This window comes from Phycodurus eques, chromosome 21, assembly GCF_024500275.1.
Source record: "Phycodurus eques isolate BA_2022a chromosome 21, UOR_Pequ_1.1, whole genome shotgun sequence".
Lineage (NCBI taxonomy): Eukaryota > Metazoa > Chordata > Actinopteri > Syngnathiformes > Syngnathidae > Phycodurus > Phycodurus eques.
The window spans coordinates 9,180,321-9,200,153 of record NC_084545.1 but is presented as its reverse complement, the minus strand read 5'-3'; the positions used below and the strand labels follow the sequence as shown (position 1 = coordinate 9,200,153).

Below are 19,833 nucleotides of genomic sequence, written 5' to 3'. Positions count from 1 at the left end.
AGTAAACTCTGTTGACCCTGATTAAAGTGGTCTAAAGGCATATTCTGCTTGGCCTGTCTACAGACCTCCGGCACTTTTCCACTGCATCTCCATTTCAAGGCTGTAAGATACGAACCAGTCTTTAAGAGCCATCACTGTGTCCACCCAATTCTCTTTAAATGCTTAGCACTGCAGTTTTAGATTACAGCAAACAAGATGGTAAAAGAACACTTTCTGCTGCACATGCATCATATTAATTTTATTGACCTGAATCTGCTCCAAGAGAATTTTTATGACTTGGTTTGCAAGTTACCGTTCAGTTTAGCAGGCGTGTTGCTTCGTGTCACTCACCAAGAATCCAGATGTGCTGTCCAAGAGACATCGGACCCTCGCTATGAAACATCTGTTGAGAAAGCAGGAGAGCTCAGGAGGAATGCCCCCCGCCTCTGGAGAGTGGAACAGACTGCTCACCACAAACTCGTCACCTTAAAATGCAAAACCAGAGTGTTCAATGATTTCCTTTGTAATGCAAAGATACAAAAATGAGACCATTGAATATGTCAGAAATGGATATGAATTCCTGTGCATTATTGAAGTGATGGCTGACGTGGAATTAAAATTTTGAGTGTAGGCAGATTTCAGCCACTGTCTCTTTAATCTCCTGAGGATTCCTCCTGCAATAAATTACCCACCAGTCCCTGCAGTGAGCTGGGCGTCCTGATGTGCTGATGGCCCCTGGTGCTGTGGAGGGCACATGGCCCAGTGTAGCTGGCTTCTGAACTCCTGGCGGTCATCTATGTGGATGTAATCGAACACATTCTGGTGCATCACATCAGTCTAGACGGAAGAAGCCACGAATGCAACGTCAGTGTATTATTCTTAACTTCCAAAATCCTGTGACATGTAGCATCTTCTTTTTGTCTGACATTTCACACATTCAAACTACGGCAGAGAAGAAGGGTAAAAAATCGTCATTCAAGCCATTTACTCTGTTTTCTCAATCGCTCCGCCTTGAAGATAATGTGGCCTAACGCTTTGTTTACTACTGGTGATGAAATAGTCTTTATGCGGACAATAGCTGCTTTTGGTGGGAGGATTATGGTCATTGTCGCCGAGGTTACTCATCTCATGACGCCCAGAGCACTTTACATGCACAGACACACACATTCACACAGTGCAAACAAAGTCGATGCAAGTCAGAGAATTCTGCAGCTTTTTACAAATACAGTAAGAGTTGTGGGCAGTTGCAGGGCCAGTGAGGGCAGCTGTGTTTGTCAAACATCGCGTGACACCAGCTCCCGAACAGCAGTCCGGTCCAGCTTACCCTCCCCATGCGCACGCACGCACGCACGCACACGCACACGCACACATGCGCAGTGACTCAAACTCCAGCCCGCTCTCGTCATCTTTCTTTCTTTTTTTTCCCAGCAATTGCTTTGCTTTCTGTCATTCCCTGACAGATTCCTCACTAGCATGTTCAACCTTCTCTTCTTCCCTCTCTGCCTCCTCCCTGCACTCTCCCTCCATAATTTCCACACTGGTGGCACGCGAGGGCTTTTGATCGTCTGCCTCTGAAAATACAGTCTGTTCCCAGCGTCCTCAGCGCGCGCCTCATCCTGCGGTTTGGTGCCCTACCGGCAGTCCGGTAGACAACAGATGGCTCGAGTGACTTTTGTTTATGTTCAAAAAAAAAACAGAGTGAGGAAAAGAAAGAGGGAAGAAAAGGAGGAAGAAGTGATAATTTCACAGCCCTTCAAAGGATAACTGCGGCTGTGACATATATGATCAAAGGCCGTTGGAGGTTTCCTTTTCCTCTCTTGTGGTGCTACTATGTCTGTTTCTTCCCTGTGGTATATTAGGGATAAGTGCACCCTCTGACTACAATTGTGGGCACCGGATTACATGACATGTTGTCAAGGCAAACTATGGGACTTGAAGACACAAAAGAAATTTGTTGTCAGGGAGGCTGTGGGAATGTTTTTGTTGACACGATCGTCTGTGGGCACTTGAAAAGACTCATTGGGTTTGTTGCAAGGAATAGACTGTTCGCTGTCAACCACACAGACAGTAGATCTCCCAATGGGGGGACCTGTTTTGGGGCTTCATGGACACATTAGAGAACACTGACAACTAGATTTGAGTTGTCATGTTGATATTTTGTAAACCATAAACAGTGATTTCCTGCCTCTGATGATCATACAAGCTCACCACACAAAAGTGATCTGTATGCGGGGATGGAATTATAAAATGTTTCTGAGTACTAATCATCCATCCATCCATTCTCTTTACTGCTTGTTCTCATTAGGGTCGTGGGTGTGCTGGATCTCAACTGACCTTAGGCGAGAGGCTGGGTACAGCCTGTATGGGTCGCCAGTTAATTGGGCACATACATACAAACAACTATTCAGACTTATATCCACTCCTCTGAACAGTGTACAGTTTGAATTTGTATGCATTTTTTTCAATGTTTTTTTTAAATGTGTGAGGAAGATGTAGTAACCGGAGCGAAGATTCAAATCTTGACTTTCAGAACTGTGAGGCAGACATGCTAACCACTAGGTCATCATGCTGCCCAAATACTAATCAGGATGTTCTTAAGTTTTTGGAAATCATTAATAGGTAGGGCTGAGCAAAGCCCAATCACAAAGAGCCAAACAACTCTCATATGTTGCAAATAGTTGTACCTATGATTTATGTTACATGTGCTGCTTCTTTTTGTGTTCAATACTAATTGAATGTTGATTTACCGATCTCTTGGCCAGACTGACAAGCATACTGCTTGTTTTTTTTTTTGTTTTTTTTGGAATCAAGCTAGCTACATTTAAGGCCAATTTTACTGTTACCTGGTGGCTTAAGCTTGTAAGAGCACACACATCTAGTCAAAGAAAAAGTAAATCTCCTAAATCGGAATGAAACGTTTAATGTCTGAGAGTTGAGCCCAAGCGCCGTGTTGGCCACCGCTGACAGAAGCAGTTGGCTGCCACTGCCCCACGTCTCTCTTTCACGCACACACACGCAGAATAATCATTTATTTTACAACTGATCTGGTTTTTATGCCAATTCCATGGCACTGGATTATTGTCTTTGTCTTCTTGTAATCCATGTGGACGCACTGTTGAAGAAGAATTTCTATTGCAGATTGTCAATCTGCTGTGCTGTGTCCGTGTGTGGGCGCGTGCGTGCGTATACATGGGAGCAAAACGGGGGATTTAAAACAGTGAAAAGCACTTTATTTGTGGTTATAAAGAGAGACGGGATTTTAGCATTGCGGGGCAGGCGAGGCCATGTTGATATCATCCATAATTAATGGATATGGCCACTGGAGAGGAAGGAAGCGAAACCATTTGTGACTTATCAACACACCGACATAGACACACACAGACGCGCACACAAAGACACACACGCTAGACACACACGCTTTGAGGGTGAAACTGAGGTCTTCACCTTTCTGTGGCCTCTGAGCCAAGACTTGGTGGGTTCACTCTGCCCTCGAGATCGTTATCAGTATTTATGCTGGCTCAATTACGTAAAAGACGAAAAAGAGCAAAAAGGGATGCGTGGAAAGGAGAGACTAAAGAAAAGGGGGAAGGTTGAACTTGCCGAGTCAGGCCAAGGAGCTGACCTCTGTCTGACACTTGTTGAGTCAGACGAGACTAGGTTGGATGAACGTGGCTCCGCCGACTGTGTACTTTACGGTTCCCTACAACAGTAGAAAAGTTCAACCCACCTGATGGAATCCCAGATAGTCCACAATGGTTGAAGAGGCATAAAAGACCATCCCGTCGCTGCTCACCACCAAGGCAAATCCTGTCAGGGACTACACAAACACACACACACACACACACGCACACACACAATCACATGCACAGTGCATTACGATTCAGCAGTACAGTATTTGCCTATAGTAACACAGTGTCCATATTATATTGTTCTTTGCAAACAACTGCAAAAGTGATTTTAAAAAAAAAGAAAAAAAAATGACCAATAGCTACACATTGAGAGATCATACAAGAGACTAAGACAAAAAGCTCGTTCCAGAACTGGAGGAAATTTTGTATAGACCCGCAAAAAACTTTCTAAAAAATAATCCATACACAAAATACAGAAACATGTACTTGTTTTGTAAATTAGAGTTGTCCTGAGACAAAATGTACCTTTGTAAAAGGTACATGTAAAAGTGAATCCTAAATATTAATTTCAATATGAAATAGCTCTTGAGGACCCCCCCCCCCCCCCCCCCACCCCTCGTCCTTCCCTTTGTATGACCAACTTACATATCAAATATAACAGATAAAATACATACAATTGGATTTTTATTGCATGATTTAGTTGTTTGATTTGTAATTATTGGATCATTTAGTTTTATTACATTGATATTTTAAATAGCAGTAATTACACTCTGAGGTTGTTTCTCTAAACATACACACAACCCTGTTAAAAAACCTTTTAAGACATTGTGAGGAAAAGAGAAAAATTGAGCTTCATGACTCAGCAGAAATGATATCAAGCTAATTGGTTGTTGTATTTTTTTCTATGTTTAAATAAAGACAAAACAAAATCAAAGTTTTTCTTTTTATTACATTGCTCAATTTGTTCTTTACCAGTTAGCATAGCCGCTAACACAGCTAACAGCAAAATATAGCGTTAGCATTAATTTTCAACCCTGTAACTGTATTTAGAACAACTCTAAAATGAAATAAGTATTAAAACAACAGCTAACTTTCTTTATTTAATTGTAAAGTATTTATTCAGCGAGATTATTTTTAAATATATGTTGTCAGGTGGCTGAGTATGTATAAAACAGTTTGTGTCAAATAAAGCACATGCCAAATAAAATGTCTCATAAAAAGTGCACTGTTGATAGTTGGGCTGGACAATTTCAATCTTAAGGTGGTTTATTACCCGAACAGTACAATTATAAAATAAATGGTTAGTTTTAAAAACAATGTACTCCATTTTGTTGTTGTTGTTGTTGTTAATGTTACTTTTAGGGCCCAGGCTCCACACAATGTGAAGGCCCTCTTGGAATCACTGTGTTTAATTGTATTCTTCCAATTTTTTATTTGGAAGAATACAATCAAAGAATACAATGATTATTATTATTATATTGTATCCTACAAATTGTGTGGAAAATATATATTTTTAAAAACATTTTGTGTGTGTGTGTGATTTTCCTAGCACTGTAAACCATATAGACTAATTAGCCCTCCATAAAAAAGTGATGTAATTAGTTAACCCGATTTAAATGCTCAAAGACTGCCAAACATGTTGTTATTCATAGTGGTAAACAAACTACCGGCACACTTTGTGGTCGTAAAAGTGCTTTGCAAACATGATCATCAATCATAGAGTGTTGATTAAAACATAATTTACAAAAAGGAGAGCTTCAGTCAATGAGTAGCCAGATGGGCAGTAAGGCAAGAGCTGAGGAAAACAAGCAAAAGAGAAAGAAGAAAGCACAGGAAGGAGATTTGTCACTGAGTGTGTTTTCGTGCGTGTGTGTGTGTGTGTGTGTGTGTGTGTGTACAGCTGTGATAGCGTGACAACGGCAAGGCTACTTCAGTTGCGTGACTGCTGCTGCCAGAGTCTGTCGCCTCTATTTTACTGCGAGACTACGCAGGTCTTCCCTGGTGTGTGTATGAACTCACTATTGCATGTCACCCTCTCTTCTCCGTCTCGCTGCCAACGATGCGATTGCCTCAGCAAGCAGCTTCTTTCACACGACCACATGCTTGCAACATGTGTTCACTCTCAGCGATCATTTAATGATTATATTAGCACGCCCATCCCTAGTCACAGATCTGTACTATAGAAAGAACTTTTATATTTAGTTTTATTACTCTAACATGCTTTAAACCAGTGATTTCCAACCCTTATGGCGCCAAGGTGCATATTTTACAATTGAAAAATCTCACGGCACACCAACAAGCAAGAATGTCACAAAAGGTGGATACATTAATTACTGTATATATTTCCTGCCATCTAATAGAAGAACATTTCTTTGTTCTGTCTGTCACTATGCCAAACTGGCACAAATGGATGAATAAAGATACATTATTTCTTGGAAATAAATAATGTTTTGGAGCAATGAAGTAAAATTTGATAATTTCCCACGGCACACCTGAAGAGCGCTCACGGCACACTGGTTGGGAATCACTGCTTTAAACACATTGCAACTTATTAAAAACACACATTTTTAAGTATTCATTAGCGCCTGTTGTCACTGTCGCCGTCAAGAAATGGGCGACATATCTTATAACATCACTTTGAGGAAGCGAAAAGAAGTTGTATTCACTCGTTTCAACTGAACGCTGCCTTTACATTTCCTCTTATTCGTTTACATTGATCTTTTATCACAAATGTTTTTCTTTTTCCATTCATAGGAAGCAATGAAGTCTAAATACTTTGTTACTGTATTTCTTATTTTTCAGATAACATTGACTTTTACTCCCTTTGAAAACAGATATTTCTTCTCCTTACTTTTTTCAACTTACGTGGATGACAACACGATGTAAAACGGATGTAAATACTGCGGTGAAAGATAAAGTCAACTGTGGTTGAGATCTTGGGGAGAAAAACAAATGTATTTCTTTATTTTACCGAATCAGAACCACAAAATGTTTGACCCAAGTATCTGTACCTTTACTTAAGAACAACACGTCTCCAACTCAGTCAGGTTTCACTGAGAAGATTGTTCGTACACAGATTGAGCGTATCCACAAAATTACCGTCAGATTTAGGACATTTGCGTACCGACCAATTTTCTTCGCACTACCGTGCGAATGTTCATGATCCAAGCTCATTCGAAATGACGAGGTCGTGCCTGCAATCTGCATAAACCGCGCCCCCATTTCCTTATAAATTGCTCCCAAACTTTCTTGATCTTTACCTTATTTTCAAAATGTTGGTATCATCGGAAAGCTTGCTAAACACAGAAACTGACAATATATAATAATCATGTGCTGTAAATCATTTTTAATTATTTCTAAAGTTAAATTGGAGAATGTGGCACAAAACTTTTTTTTTTTTTATTGTTCCTCCCCCTGGAACAAAGAAAACTTATTGGAAAACACATAATTTATCTTGGAAATGGGTTTTTACAATTACATATTTGTATTCCATATTAATAGTGGCTGCTGTATTAGTGGCTGTTTTTCTCTTCACATTGCAAAATGAGGCACGTAAGCAACGGAAACAGACACCTGCTACTTGGCTCGTCTGCAACATATCTGCAACTTGCGGTGCCTCCGGCTCCCATAACCGCCCTCGGGAGACTAAAAGCCTTGACTCGAAAATCTTGAGAGGGCCTTCGCACGCAGAGCCCAAAATTGGATGTTGGCTCTCTGCTGGATTTGGAGGCGAGAGAGGCCAACGAGGAGAGGCAACGTTGCCTCATTCCATTTGATTTAGCCAGATGAAGACAGCGTGGGTGGGTTCAGGATGAAAATAGAGACCTTGTGCCAGCGGGAACACACACATTCATCACGTCCGTAGTGCAGTTTGACATGGGACGCCAGTATAATTCAAATGAAAAATACTGGAGCCTACACACAGTGCAATTAGTGCTAAGTGTTCACAGTCATTTTTAAGCCATGTTTTGATAGCAATTATCCTATCCCTCTCATCAAGCCACGGTTGAGTCTACTTTCAAGACACTTTATTAGGTACACCCGCACATGTATACATTCTGATATGTATTTCTAATATTTTGGTCATGTTTAGCTACATGTGATGGGCAGAATATTGGAAGTACTTCTCAGCATGATGGAGAACGGTTCTACTGTATTGCAAACTACAACCACTGTACCAAACATTAACATACTCTATTTATTATGCATACTCTATGTAAGAAGTGGTAGTTATTGCACTCATTGGTTAAAATGAAAAAAATAAAACCTCTCAGATAACTAAAACTTTATCATCTTTGTAAAGGTCTTGGTGTAGACCTTGTATTGCATTTCAAAAAGCTGTGTATGTGTATTGAAAGGTTTGGCTAGTAAGTGTGCAAACTAGTTTAAGTTGTTGCGGGGGGTCTGATCTCAATAGAAGCAGTAAGACCCACAAACAGCAGTAAAGAGGTTCAAAATCACCAATTGTAGGACTTGGGACTTTGCTTGACAAAAACTTACGGCATTCGACTTGAGTTCCACTTGAAACAAATTACTTACCAACTAACAAAGTAATGTTTCAGCATGCATTTATAGAAATGTACACAGCATATACACGTTACACACACAGGATATGTCAGTGTACTGCATATATATATATATATATATATTTGATTTCATGCTCAGTTGTTAATTTAACTTTTAACTTTGATATGTTTTGTGTTATGATCAATGAGAAAACGTGACTGAGCAAGACTGTATACTTGACTTGCTTGAAATTTAGTGGGGACTCGACTTGCTTGATTTTTGCCACAGTAACTTGGGACTTGCTTGAAACTTAAAGGTTAAGACCTGTTACTTACCTATGACTTATACGTGCGCAGTATATGACCCATCTCTGCTAAATGATATGCCCTATTATTGGAAATCATTTAAACATAGATCTGAAGGTTTAATCACATCAATTGTTTTTGGGTTGAAATCCACTGTGGTGGTGTGCAAAGGCGAAATAAGAAAAAGTGCCACTGATCATATATTTTTGGACCTGTCACACAATACCTTGGAATAAAATAAAACATGAACATGAATAGTGACACACGCACGGCACGATCTCTTGTCCCACTTGGGATCCCATCAGCGTAACAACTAATGCACAGTTTGCGCTGAGGCCCTCGTGCAGGTTGAGTCACGCAACGGGAGGCGGTGCATCACCGTGGTCAATCTAATCTTTTGTTCGCCATCCTATTGAGACAACCTAACACGTTAACAGAAGCATCAGTGGCTCAGCTCGCCTCTGCGTGTGTGTTTGTGTGTGTGTTTGTGTGTGCGAGCGCACATAGTTGTTGGGCTGTGTGATCGGTGTCATCATTAAGCTATCGCACGTGAAACAGTGATCTGATTTATCGACGCGGCTTCATGTTCCAAAATAGTCCTCATCGCGTGTGTACTGTAGACATATGGAACCGTGCGTGCTGATTTTAATTAATGATGAGCTACGTGAATGTATGCATTATTCTGATTTGGAAGGTCTAGTGACAAAAACACATCTTGGGTTTTGGGCTGATTACTGTTGACAGGCTGGCTGTTGTCCTTTCGCTCGTCTTTCGCTCACTTTCACACACACACACACATTCAGACCAATGCTTTCATACACACACACGCGCGCGCGCACCTCGTAGGCTGCTCAAGCCGGCAAAATGTACGAGAGTCCCCACCTCCTTCATCAGCTCTGACACTACCGGCTCATCCATACAGTGTGTCACGCAAGGCAGCAGCCAGGCAAAAGAGGTCAGGGCAAAGGCCGCAGGTCACACACGTACACACGCACTTAAGTGACGTTCCCTCGCGTCTTCCTTCAATCGACTCACCTGCTCACATGCAGATCTTGTGTATGCCAGTGTGAAGTGTAGCAGGAAGGAAAGAAGAATAAGCTTTGTGAACTGAACCTGGCTCATCATCATTACAGTACAGTTTCCCCCACTATACTGTATATCCCAGCATTTTAATGCTACTTATGAACATTCACCTTATGATATATATATATATATATTTTTACATATAAACACTGTTATTAAAAATTTTGTTTTACAGTAAGTGACAAATAAACAGTTTGAAGCAAGCACGTGAGAACTGTGCGAACGAGTCTTCTCCCCCCCCCTCAAAATAATACACGATACGGTACGATGTGTTTTACGATATTCTCCCATTTCTTTAGAGCGAGTGAAAACAGGTGCTTAAAAAAGGGGTTTTAATATGTTTAAGTGTGTTTGTTGTTGTGGTTCTGTTCCACTGTTTTTAAGACTTCATCTGGTGCAATTTATGACATGATGACCCGTTCAGTGTGACATAATTACCTCCAAGAGCAGGCCGCTTTCGTTGACCCCCGTGCCCACTGGGGCAATCTCTTTCCTGCCGGGTTCGAGGTTGGAGGATGAAGCGTTGATGTGCTTCCTTGGCGGCTTGTCTTGATTTGCTGTAAGAATAAAGACCACAAGAGAATATAGAAAAGAGTTGTTGTGTTTTTTGCAAGAAAGGCACTTCGAACAAAGGGGAGGTAATGCAGACGTACAGTCATAGGCCACTTCATTAGGTACACTCATGTCATCACCCTAATTCAATTAAATAGCCGTGTGATATAGCCATGGTAAAAATAATAATGCTGAGTTATGTATTTAAAATGAGCACTTCTTATGAAGCCGGGTTAACCAAAATATTAGAGGCAGCTGAGCTCAGTATGTTGCAGTGAAATTTAACACCACTGCAAATACAACCGCAATACAGTTTAGTTTAGACACGTACACATTCTTCAGAGGATTTAACCACTTCAAAGTTAACATTGTCCAGTGAAAGAATATATTTCACAAAAAGATGAAATATCAAAATTGTCAGCGGATCTTAAAGGAATTGCAAAATGGCTGCAGAAAAAAAGCATTATAATGACAATTTGTTAAACTGAGAACTAAAGCGGTGGAAAACAAATACAAACAACATAGAAATAAGTTAAAGACAAGAAAGAAAGATTACAATAGGAAAATATTAGATGATGACAAAAACAATATGAAAAGAAAATAGGGTATATTAAAGAGTATTGTAAGATCTAATTCCCCCAAGGTTTATTATTAACCTGATTATTTCTATTTCAAGTCTAAATATTGACACTGAATGGTAAATCTATTCATATGCATTTCAGTTTATTGTGCATGTTTTTCTTAAATGAATACCTTTCTGACAATGTCTTCTAAGATTGAGCATTCATCATTTTAATAATAGGTTGGGTAGCAGATGTACCTAATGTTGTGGCCAGTGACGTGGAAATTCACGTCTGTTCCATACTACTGTGGCACAAGAGACATAAAGGGGGTAAAAAAAATGCATGACGACGATGTTTTTTGTTAACTATGAGTGACAACTGTTCAATATCCTCTAGAAGTCAGACAGCACATGTGGAATGCATATGACCAGTTTGAGGTCCAAGTCCTTCTTTGTTGTGCTAATGCCAGGTATTAGGGCACGGTGAGCCTCTCATCTAACAAGACATAACATTGGAGGATTTCATGACTTTATAGGATTTCTCTCACACGATACATCAACATCAACATGCAACGCTTCCAGGCAGAGAAGAAGAAAGAGGCAGCGATGATACAATATGCTGCCTTGGTTGGAAGTTGGCATGACACAAATTGGTTTGTGTTTAGTTTTTTGTTTTTTTTATTAAATGAAGTAACACATTCTTTTATTAAGAACGCCACTGTGCTGAAAGTGGTAGTTTATGACAGGTTCCTCTAGACTATATATATATTTTATTTTTTTAATTTTTTTTTACACTAGATAGAGGCAGAAAAAGATGCCAATTGACAAATATAATCTTGTTGTTATCTCTTAACACTGGTTACAGCCGCTTGTTGCCATCTGCTACTCAACACAACACACACTTTGAAAAGTATAGAACCGCTGTCGCCTCTTGTGTCCTACAAGGACGAGGAGGAAGCTTTACCTACAAAACAATCAGCAAGTGTGCAATTAGCCCGCGGACGGGTGGCGTGCAGGACGGTCACATGTGCATGGGTGACGTGCGTGTTGCGTGTTCCATACATGTTTGCGTGTTTCTCTTATGGGCGTGCTGTCAGGGGGCAAGAGATCAGCCCTTTGCTCCGTCACTCATTGTAGCAGGCAGAGATTAGTCACGCAACACAACATACACACACACACACACACACACACACCGCAGCCTCATTGTAAAAAAGTATAAATGTATGTATTTTATTGTGCTTCATATATCGCCAACACCCCACCTCATCGCGTACCCGCATTATGCATCTTTTCCTGTCCTCGTCCACTCATACCCCCGATCGTTTCTTTTTCAAAGCATTACTGCAGACAATTAATTAACATTTTCTTTACTTAGGATATACAACAAAAAATAAAAATCCATACATGGGTACTGCATTACAATAACAGTACCTCCATTAGACATTTAGATCCTCTCCAGTGTGCAGTGACACATTCGTTTGTACACAGTAATTATCAAATTTCACTTAATTGGTCAGAAAATTATTTATTTACTCAAACAATTTGGGGTTTTTTAATCTATCTATGCCACCATTGTATAGTGGCAGAACAATTAAATGATCTTCCACCAGATGTCAGAAGGTACAGTTTAAAATTAACCTGTTTATCTACTTTTTGCAGAGGCGTGCAAAGGGGGGGAGCCGCGGGCATCCAAATGGGTTTGGGTTGTCATCCAAATTCCCCACCCCCGTTCGGGATTTTTATTTTTTTTGGGGGGGGGGGGGTAAAATCGTTTAGTGGGGCTTGAGATTGGTTATAGGGGGCTAAGACACTAAAACCTGGCCCTAACCAAATACAACCAAATCATTGTTGGGGGGGGATTAGCATTTTTGAGGGGCTTCAGCCCCCCTAAAATAGGCCTAGCGACGCCACTGCTGCAGACGTAAGTGCCGCCTCACTGCCTTGCTCGTACCGTCCACACGCATGCACATCAAAATAAAGGCCGCATATTTTACTGTTGCTGGCCTAAGTTTTTAAATTCTAAGATGTAATAAACTAGTCATCTCAAAAGAACAGCAAGCGTGACGAGCATATTTGCAATATAATGAGCCCACATTAAGCTTTACTGCTTTGTTGATTTGTTTGTAGCTCATTGATATTATTTATTGCACTTTACATGTCATGTCTCATGTGCATTTTGGATTATATTAGTGAAGGATCAGAGATTGAACTGAACAGATAACAGTAGCTTGAACTTTCCAAATAGTCAACAAACTTTAGTCAACTTTATTGGGCTAGCTACCATATTTGGTAATTTTGAAAATCACAGCCTGAGAAGAATAATAAAAGAAAGGTATTGTAGAGACATATCGTATTGCAAATGTAATGCTAATGATTAAAATGTTGGAAAAGTCGGACCTATAACCAGTTACTCTGTAAGTCATCTGTTTATTAGCTATTTATTCAAAGTTTATAACGTCATTATAAAACTATTTATTTATGTTATTATTCATAAAACCTCAATAACTGTAGTCTTACTGTCAAGTGGTACCCGTACATATAATTGGTTTATTTACCCTCATTACGACGGGTTTATTACAATGTCATTACACTAATCGCTGGTGAGCGAATTGCCCAGCAGCCTCATTAACTCATATTTGCCAGCTAATAAAGTATTTTGTCACCACCTCAGCGAAGTGCAAACATATACAAACAAACACAGTCAGACAGCAGACACACACACACACACACACACACTCTCTCTATTCTCCTCAATCGCCGCAACATCATCCAACTAGTGGAAATCATTGCAGGGGGAAATGAATCAATTAAACGTCTTTATTTTCCTCCGTCAACGCCTTGTGTGTTTTTGTTTTCTCTCTTACGGCAGTGCCTGGAGAGGATGCAGCGTCAGGAAAGACAAACATGCGGGATGATTAATTATCGGCACAGGCACTTCCTCAGCCAACAATGCGGCCTTCATTCATCGCTACTCGTGTCTTGAGGTTTGCTTTTCTTGCCTCTATTTTCTCCCGCTCTGGACGACGAAGGAAAACAGAGTGTGTAATGGTCCAAGCGTTTATGTTTGAGGAAAAGAGTATTAAAAAAAAAAAGTGACAAGCGGCGGGATGTTGCTGCTGCCAAGGGGCGAGGCCGAACGCGTCCACCTTCTTTAAGCCCGGCCCGATCTGTCTTTCCACTTCCACTTGTGAACACACTAAAAATTAGGACCACCTGCCATATATTAAGATGTCTCAATCAAGGAAAAGCCACAACACTCCTTGGACTTCAAAAACAGTCATTTCAAACAGAATTACCACCTAAACTAAACACATGTTAATTGTCCACCTGTTAGTAGAAAGGAAAAGTAGATTATGAAGTGATTTGACGCGACCACACACACACACACACACACACACACACACACACACACACACAAGGATGGTGCCAATATTGTTTATTTGATTTTAGAGTCTACTTCCTGCCAGTTTTAGCTAATTTCTCTAACCTCGCCCATTGTTGTTCAATACAAAGATAGTCTGGTCTAGAAGTCAGAGAGATATTTTTTATGATGTTGCCATATACAGCACCACAATGGATTCAAACTAAAACAGTCCTTACCTAATTCCATCCATTGTTCATATTTACCCCAATAGCATCAATACGGTACATTACATTGGACCACGTGCGCATGGTCACACACATACACTCACTAAGTCGGTAACACACACACACAAACACAAGCTTGCATGCACATCCATCGAAAAAGTTAATATTTCACATCTGATATTTATTTACTAGTTCATTATACTGTATGACTATTGTTATTACTATGACTATCTATACATGTTTTTGTTTATTTATTTTTAACCCAAGAAAGAAGGAAAGAGAAAGCGAGAGAGTTACTTCTGTCAGTAATTAGATGATCAGTGACAATCGTGAGCCCGTCCCATTCGCAGACGAGCAAGCCCACGCTAATAACAATAATACTGCCTCCATAATGCCTGACGCATGATGCGGTATGCTTCGTTTCTTGAGTTGTTGTCTTTCCCCATACCTTTCTCTTCCAATCATTGTGATGTGAGTTGACCTTGTTCTGTCCAAATAATCTGATTGCAGAACATGGGAGTTTTTTTGGCAAACTACAATCTGGCTTTCCTGTGCATGAATGTTCTGAATAATTTGCAACTTGTGTAAACCCTCTGTATTTACATTAATGAAGGCATCCTTCCAGTGTAGATTCTGACAATTATATTTTTACATTCTCTTGAGTATTCTTGTCTTCTATTGTTTTTAAGGGGTTTTCTTCACCAATGAAATAAATGCCTCTGTGGGCTCATGGTGTCATTGCATGCAGCTGCGGCACTAATGGGGATGAAACATAAAAGAAATGTCCCACAAAACGATGAAAAACGCACAGATGAATAATTCAACCCGACGTTTAAACATTAGAGGAATGGCATGACATTATGTTGAGGAGTCCTCGAGGAGTGTTGCATGACTCGAACTTGTGGCATCAGTGTTTTAGAAGTCGTGAGTACAACGGTGGCACGCATCGCATGTAGATAATACTCCAGGTCCATTCTTTGGGTTGTTGCTACTATCTGCAGTGATGTGCAGTGAGGAGCAAGGAAAAAGTGCTCGTACATGGCTGCTCATAGACACAACACGAGCACACTTTTAACCTCCGACCTTTCACTATGTGTGCGACACCAGCCCACGGCAAGCAAACAGGTAGTATAGCTTTAAAACCAAATACATAAGACACAATTGATAACAACATACAGTAGCGTGGTAAAAAGTATAAGACGACCATTAGATTTACTCTTTGGCAAAACTGTATGTATGTACTGTATTAACAAGATCTTCACTGTACAGAGTGGTAATTCCTAACCACTGCCCTGGCACAACTTGCCTCGAAAGAGCACAGGTGTGCCGCGGGAAATGATCCAATTTCACTTGGTCTTAAAAAAAATATATATATATATATATATATATATGTATATATATATATATATATATATATATATATATTTTTTTTTTTTTACAACAAATATATCTGTGTTCATCTATCTACACCAGAAACCTACAGTGATGGGCAGAACAATTACAGGAACCTCCACTTAGATTGCAGAAGGTGCAATTACCGGCAACCTGTGTATGCACCTGTTGTCATTCATACAACAGTCTATTGAGATGAGATCATCATTATTTCATTACAGTACTATTCGCGCGGCAAAGGAGTGAATAGCAAAAATGTACAAGCGACTGGGAAAAAGAGGTTTATAATTGCCTATAGATGCCACAAGGTGGTGACAAAGCACTACTTTTGTCCGAATGAAGCTCCTCAACTCACTTCAACATAGTTCATTGGCACCAAGATGACGCTAAAGCAATACTTCTGTCAAAATGAAGATCCTCAACTCACTTCAACATAGTTCCTTGACACCAAGATTCCACAAGATGGCACCAAAGCATTAGCTTTTGTCTCCATGAAGCACCTTAACTCAAATGTAGTTCCTTGGCACGAAGATGACACAAGATGTCACCAAATCATTACTTTTGTCAAAATGAAGACCCTAAACTCATTTCAACATAGTTCCTTGCCACCAAGATATGGCAAGTTGGTGTACAAGCACTACTTTTGTCTAAATGAAACTCCTCAACTCATTTCAACACAGTTCCTTGGCACCAAGATGCCACAAGATGGAGCCGATGACACTATTTTCGCTTTGGCTTCAAACAACAAAAATAGTGAATATACGGGGGTTCACTGCATTAAAAATGGGTGGATGGATGAGTTATGTTATCAAGATTTAGGTCACCCCTCCAGAAAATGTTGTGGGAATCAGTTTTGTGTTTATGCATAACCCTGCTAACTGTATGATTCCTACTATGTAGCCTACTCATCTACTCTGTGCAAATGACTGCCGCCTTTCTCACAGTACACGTCTGGCCTCGCTCTTGGTTTCAGCAGCGTGGTGCCATCTTTTGGCAGCTGATGCTCAGCTGTGTGCGTTTGGCTCGTAAAGAAGAGCCTTGGACTTGAACATGCGAGCACGGCACAGCAGTCCCTCCCCTCGACAAGCCTTGCGTGAGTAGAGAAAACGGTGTGTGTAAGTGCCTGTGTGTGTGTTGGGCCTGAGTTGGCTGACAGCCACCTCCTTTGCCTAGTCCCGCCCCTTTCGGTGTGTGTGTAGGTGTGTTTGCCATTGCTAGTGTGTGTGTGTGTCTGTGTTCGCACACAGGCAGGAAATCCACAACAGAGAGAGAGAGAGAGAGACAGAGACAGAGAAGTTGGTCGATCAAGGGCTGGCTGTCACGCGAGCGAGCCGTCTGTCAATCCCCCCCACCCCTTCCTCCTGACAGGGCGCTGGCGGCCGGCCAAGGCCTTGCGTGCAAGCCGGCGAGCCACATTAGCCCATAAAGAATTTCATAATAGCAACAGCTGTTAAATATTGATGACTGCTGGCAATCGCTCAATGCTGCTCTGTAAAAAGGTTAAGCTTGCACTGTAATGGAAGCTAATACTTCATTATACCACGGCTCAAATGTCCGGATCTCACCGTGTTCAAATTCAAGCCTGACTATTTGACTTTTTTTCTTGTTCCTGTCACAAAAGGGAGCGCACATTTTCCCTTTTTGTCACAACTCAATAACACTTGCTAAGATCCATGGCCTTATCGAAGAGAATTGTTTGACATTGTCAGCTGCAAAGTACAATCGCAATAACAAAATGAATACATCTCTGACAGTGCTAATCAAAAATAAGCCTTAATTATGAAGGATGATTTAATGACACGGTTCCAATAGTGGATTTCACTCAGTGTCCCAAGTGTTTGTGCATCTCCACTCTATCCATTTTCCCAAGGACCCCTCATAATTCTAACACCAACTAAACATAGCTACCATCTTTTTCTTACTATCTAACTTGTTTGGGGTCGCCGTTAAACATGACTACCGAGTGCAACACCCCTAAATGCAATGGGAGTCATTTTTTTTCAATTAACTTTTCAACCTAAATATTCATGACCAGTTTAATCTAAGGGAATTTACCCAAATCCAATTCAATGTATCCACTATCGCTATTCCTGATGTGCACTGCTTCCAATGACGAAATGACAGCAAAGAGAGAGGCGCAACTTTACAAAAGCACAGTCAGTGGCATTTTGGTGATTTATACATTATAGAGAATTGTGTGACTCCTCTAATGACTATTTTTCAAAAAACGACTTGCAAGTTTAATTCCCGCTATGAAACAGGCCACATGAGCAGAATCATGTTCACATTGTTTTTGACAACAAACGAAGGAAGGCAATGGTGGAGTCAAAAATAGTCGAAAGAAAACGATACGACACAATTCAGTTTGAAAAATCACTGACCTATAGAATGGATATTTCCGATCGATTGTTTACAATAAATATTGCACAATTTAGGAGGTAAAACTGACAAATTACATTACAAGTATGTGGTTTTGTGTCAGTGTTTAATTGGTTTAAAAAAAATCAATTCATTGTTAAGCAGAACTGAGACAAAGGCCTTTTTTGTTACCGGGAAAAAAGAGAAGTGATATTATGACAACACGAATGGGATCTCCTAAAAATGGAAGTACACACGATTGTTTCCACTTCTCCGTTTTGGTCGATGAGCAGACAAGTCACGCTGCTGGACAGGAAGAAAGTGGCGGCTATTCACTGGCCACAAAATGAGCTACACCTGCACGATATATAACAAGATCCCACACAAAGTCTAACATTATCCCATTTGAAAATAATGTCAGTGTCACTGTCCGGAAAGTAATAATTGAACAATAAGTTTTATATGGTTGTCCTTTTTTAGTATCCTAAACTGCAATGCATCGTAATGAAAATATTTCGTCATATTTTGATAGCTTGACTTTGGTTAAATAAATACCTCCTTGACAGTCGATTCATAAAAGCATCATTCTATTCTGGAGTAATTTTAAACATCTCTTGTACATTATCCCATGATTTTGTGCAGGTGTACCTAATTGTGGCCAGTCAGTAAATATCAGCCTGACTTGGAAGTAAAATGCAAAAGCGTTGCAAAGGCAGTAAGCTGGTGCAATTCACTCTCTCCATGCACGCACGCGCACACGCACACGCACACACACACACACACACACACACACACACACACACACACACACTAAAGGTTTAGTTGTAGCAGTCAAAGTATCAAAGTCATCTAATTACGTCTAAAATAGAGAGCATGACTTATTGTGGCACACATAATTTATGCGAGCATGAGGTTTGTCCACCGTGAAAATTGGTAATCAGATGAACTCACTGAAAGAGTATCGCACATGCACAACCAGCCTCAGAGTTTGTCAAAACACTCCTAAATTAGGCTTGTCAAGCTTTAGGGTAAATTAACCACAACATAAGGCCAACACGGTGCAATATTTATACAGACAATTAAGAAAAGTAACAGAATGTGACTGGACGGCAGCTTCAGGAGAATGTGCTGCAAATGTTGTACCGGCTGCATTCAAGCATGTGTTGCGTGAGATGAGCCTGTTATGCAGGAAAGCTTTTTATTTTGACTATACCCAAATGAACTCAACGGCGTATTTCTAATTGGAGACAAGAAGACGCTTCACTTTCCCTTCCTTCCACCGGCAGTCAAACGTCCTACAACCGGACCCTCGGCCTGCTTGGTGGGGGTGACGTGAGGATACAAACCTCCCCTGATGAGGTACTTTTATCCCAGATATGTTGCTCCCAGAGGCAAAATGACAATGCACATGCCTTTCTCACAGTACACTCAGACGGCGATGTACACAGAGGATAGACAAGGGGAAACTCCATTGTTGGGCCAGTATTTATGTCAAATTTCCTTCCTTGGGTTAAGATATAAAATGGAAGGGGCTGTATGATGGCTGCCTCACAGTTCTGAGCTTCTGGGTTCAAATTGTGTCTCCAGGTAATCATCTCCATGCCATCAAAGCTTGATTAGCAAACCTCTTTTAAGACAATGACACACAGAACTGGGCTAAAGAGGTCCATGGGAGAAACCGGTTCTGTCTCGAACTTTGTGAAGAAGAACTTCAGGACACAAAGGAGTGAAACATAACCAGGAGAGACCAGAGCTACAGAAAGAAGAAACAGAGTTTAAGTCTTGAATCTTAGATTATCGCCCTTGATGTAATTGTTCTTTGAGTTTATAAAAAAGACAGTTGAATGCTTTTGTATCGTAGAAATCTGTTAAAATAATT

At 40.5% G+C, this 19,833-nt stretch overlaps 1 protein-coding gene across 2 annotated transcripts in view; it reads right to left on the bottom strand.

The window, feature by feature from the left end:
• Positions 1–19,833, bottom strand: part of ahrra (aryl-hydrocarbon receptor repressor a) — a 73,965-nt gene that overhangs the window by 6,098 nt on the left and 48,034 nt on the right. For both annotated transcript variants that reach the window (XM_061666687.1, XM_061666688.1), the window contains 4 exons: positions 9,941–10,059; positions 3,707–3,796; positions 672–816; positions 331–464 (listed from right to left, as the gene is read on the bottom strand). In XM_061666687.1, the coding sequence (XP_061522671.1) occupies positions 331–464; positions 672–816; positions 3,707–3,796; positions 9,941–10,059 (488 nt within the window). The remainder of the gene's footprint in view (positions 1–330; positions 465–671; positions 817–3,706; positions 3,797–9,940; positions 10,060–19,833) is intronic.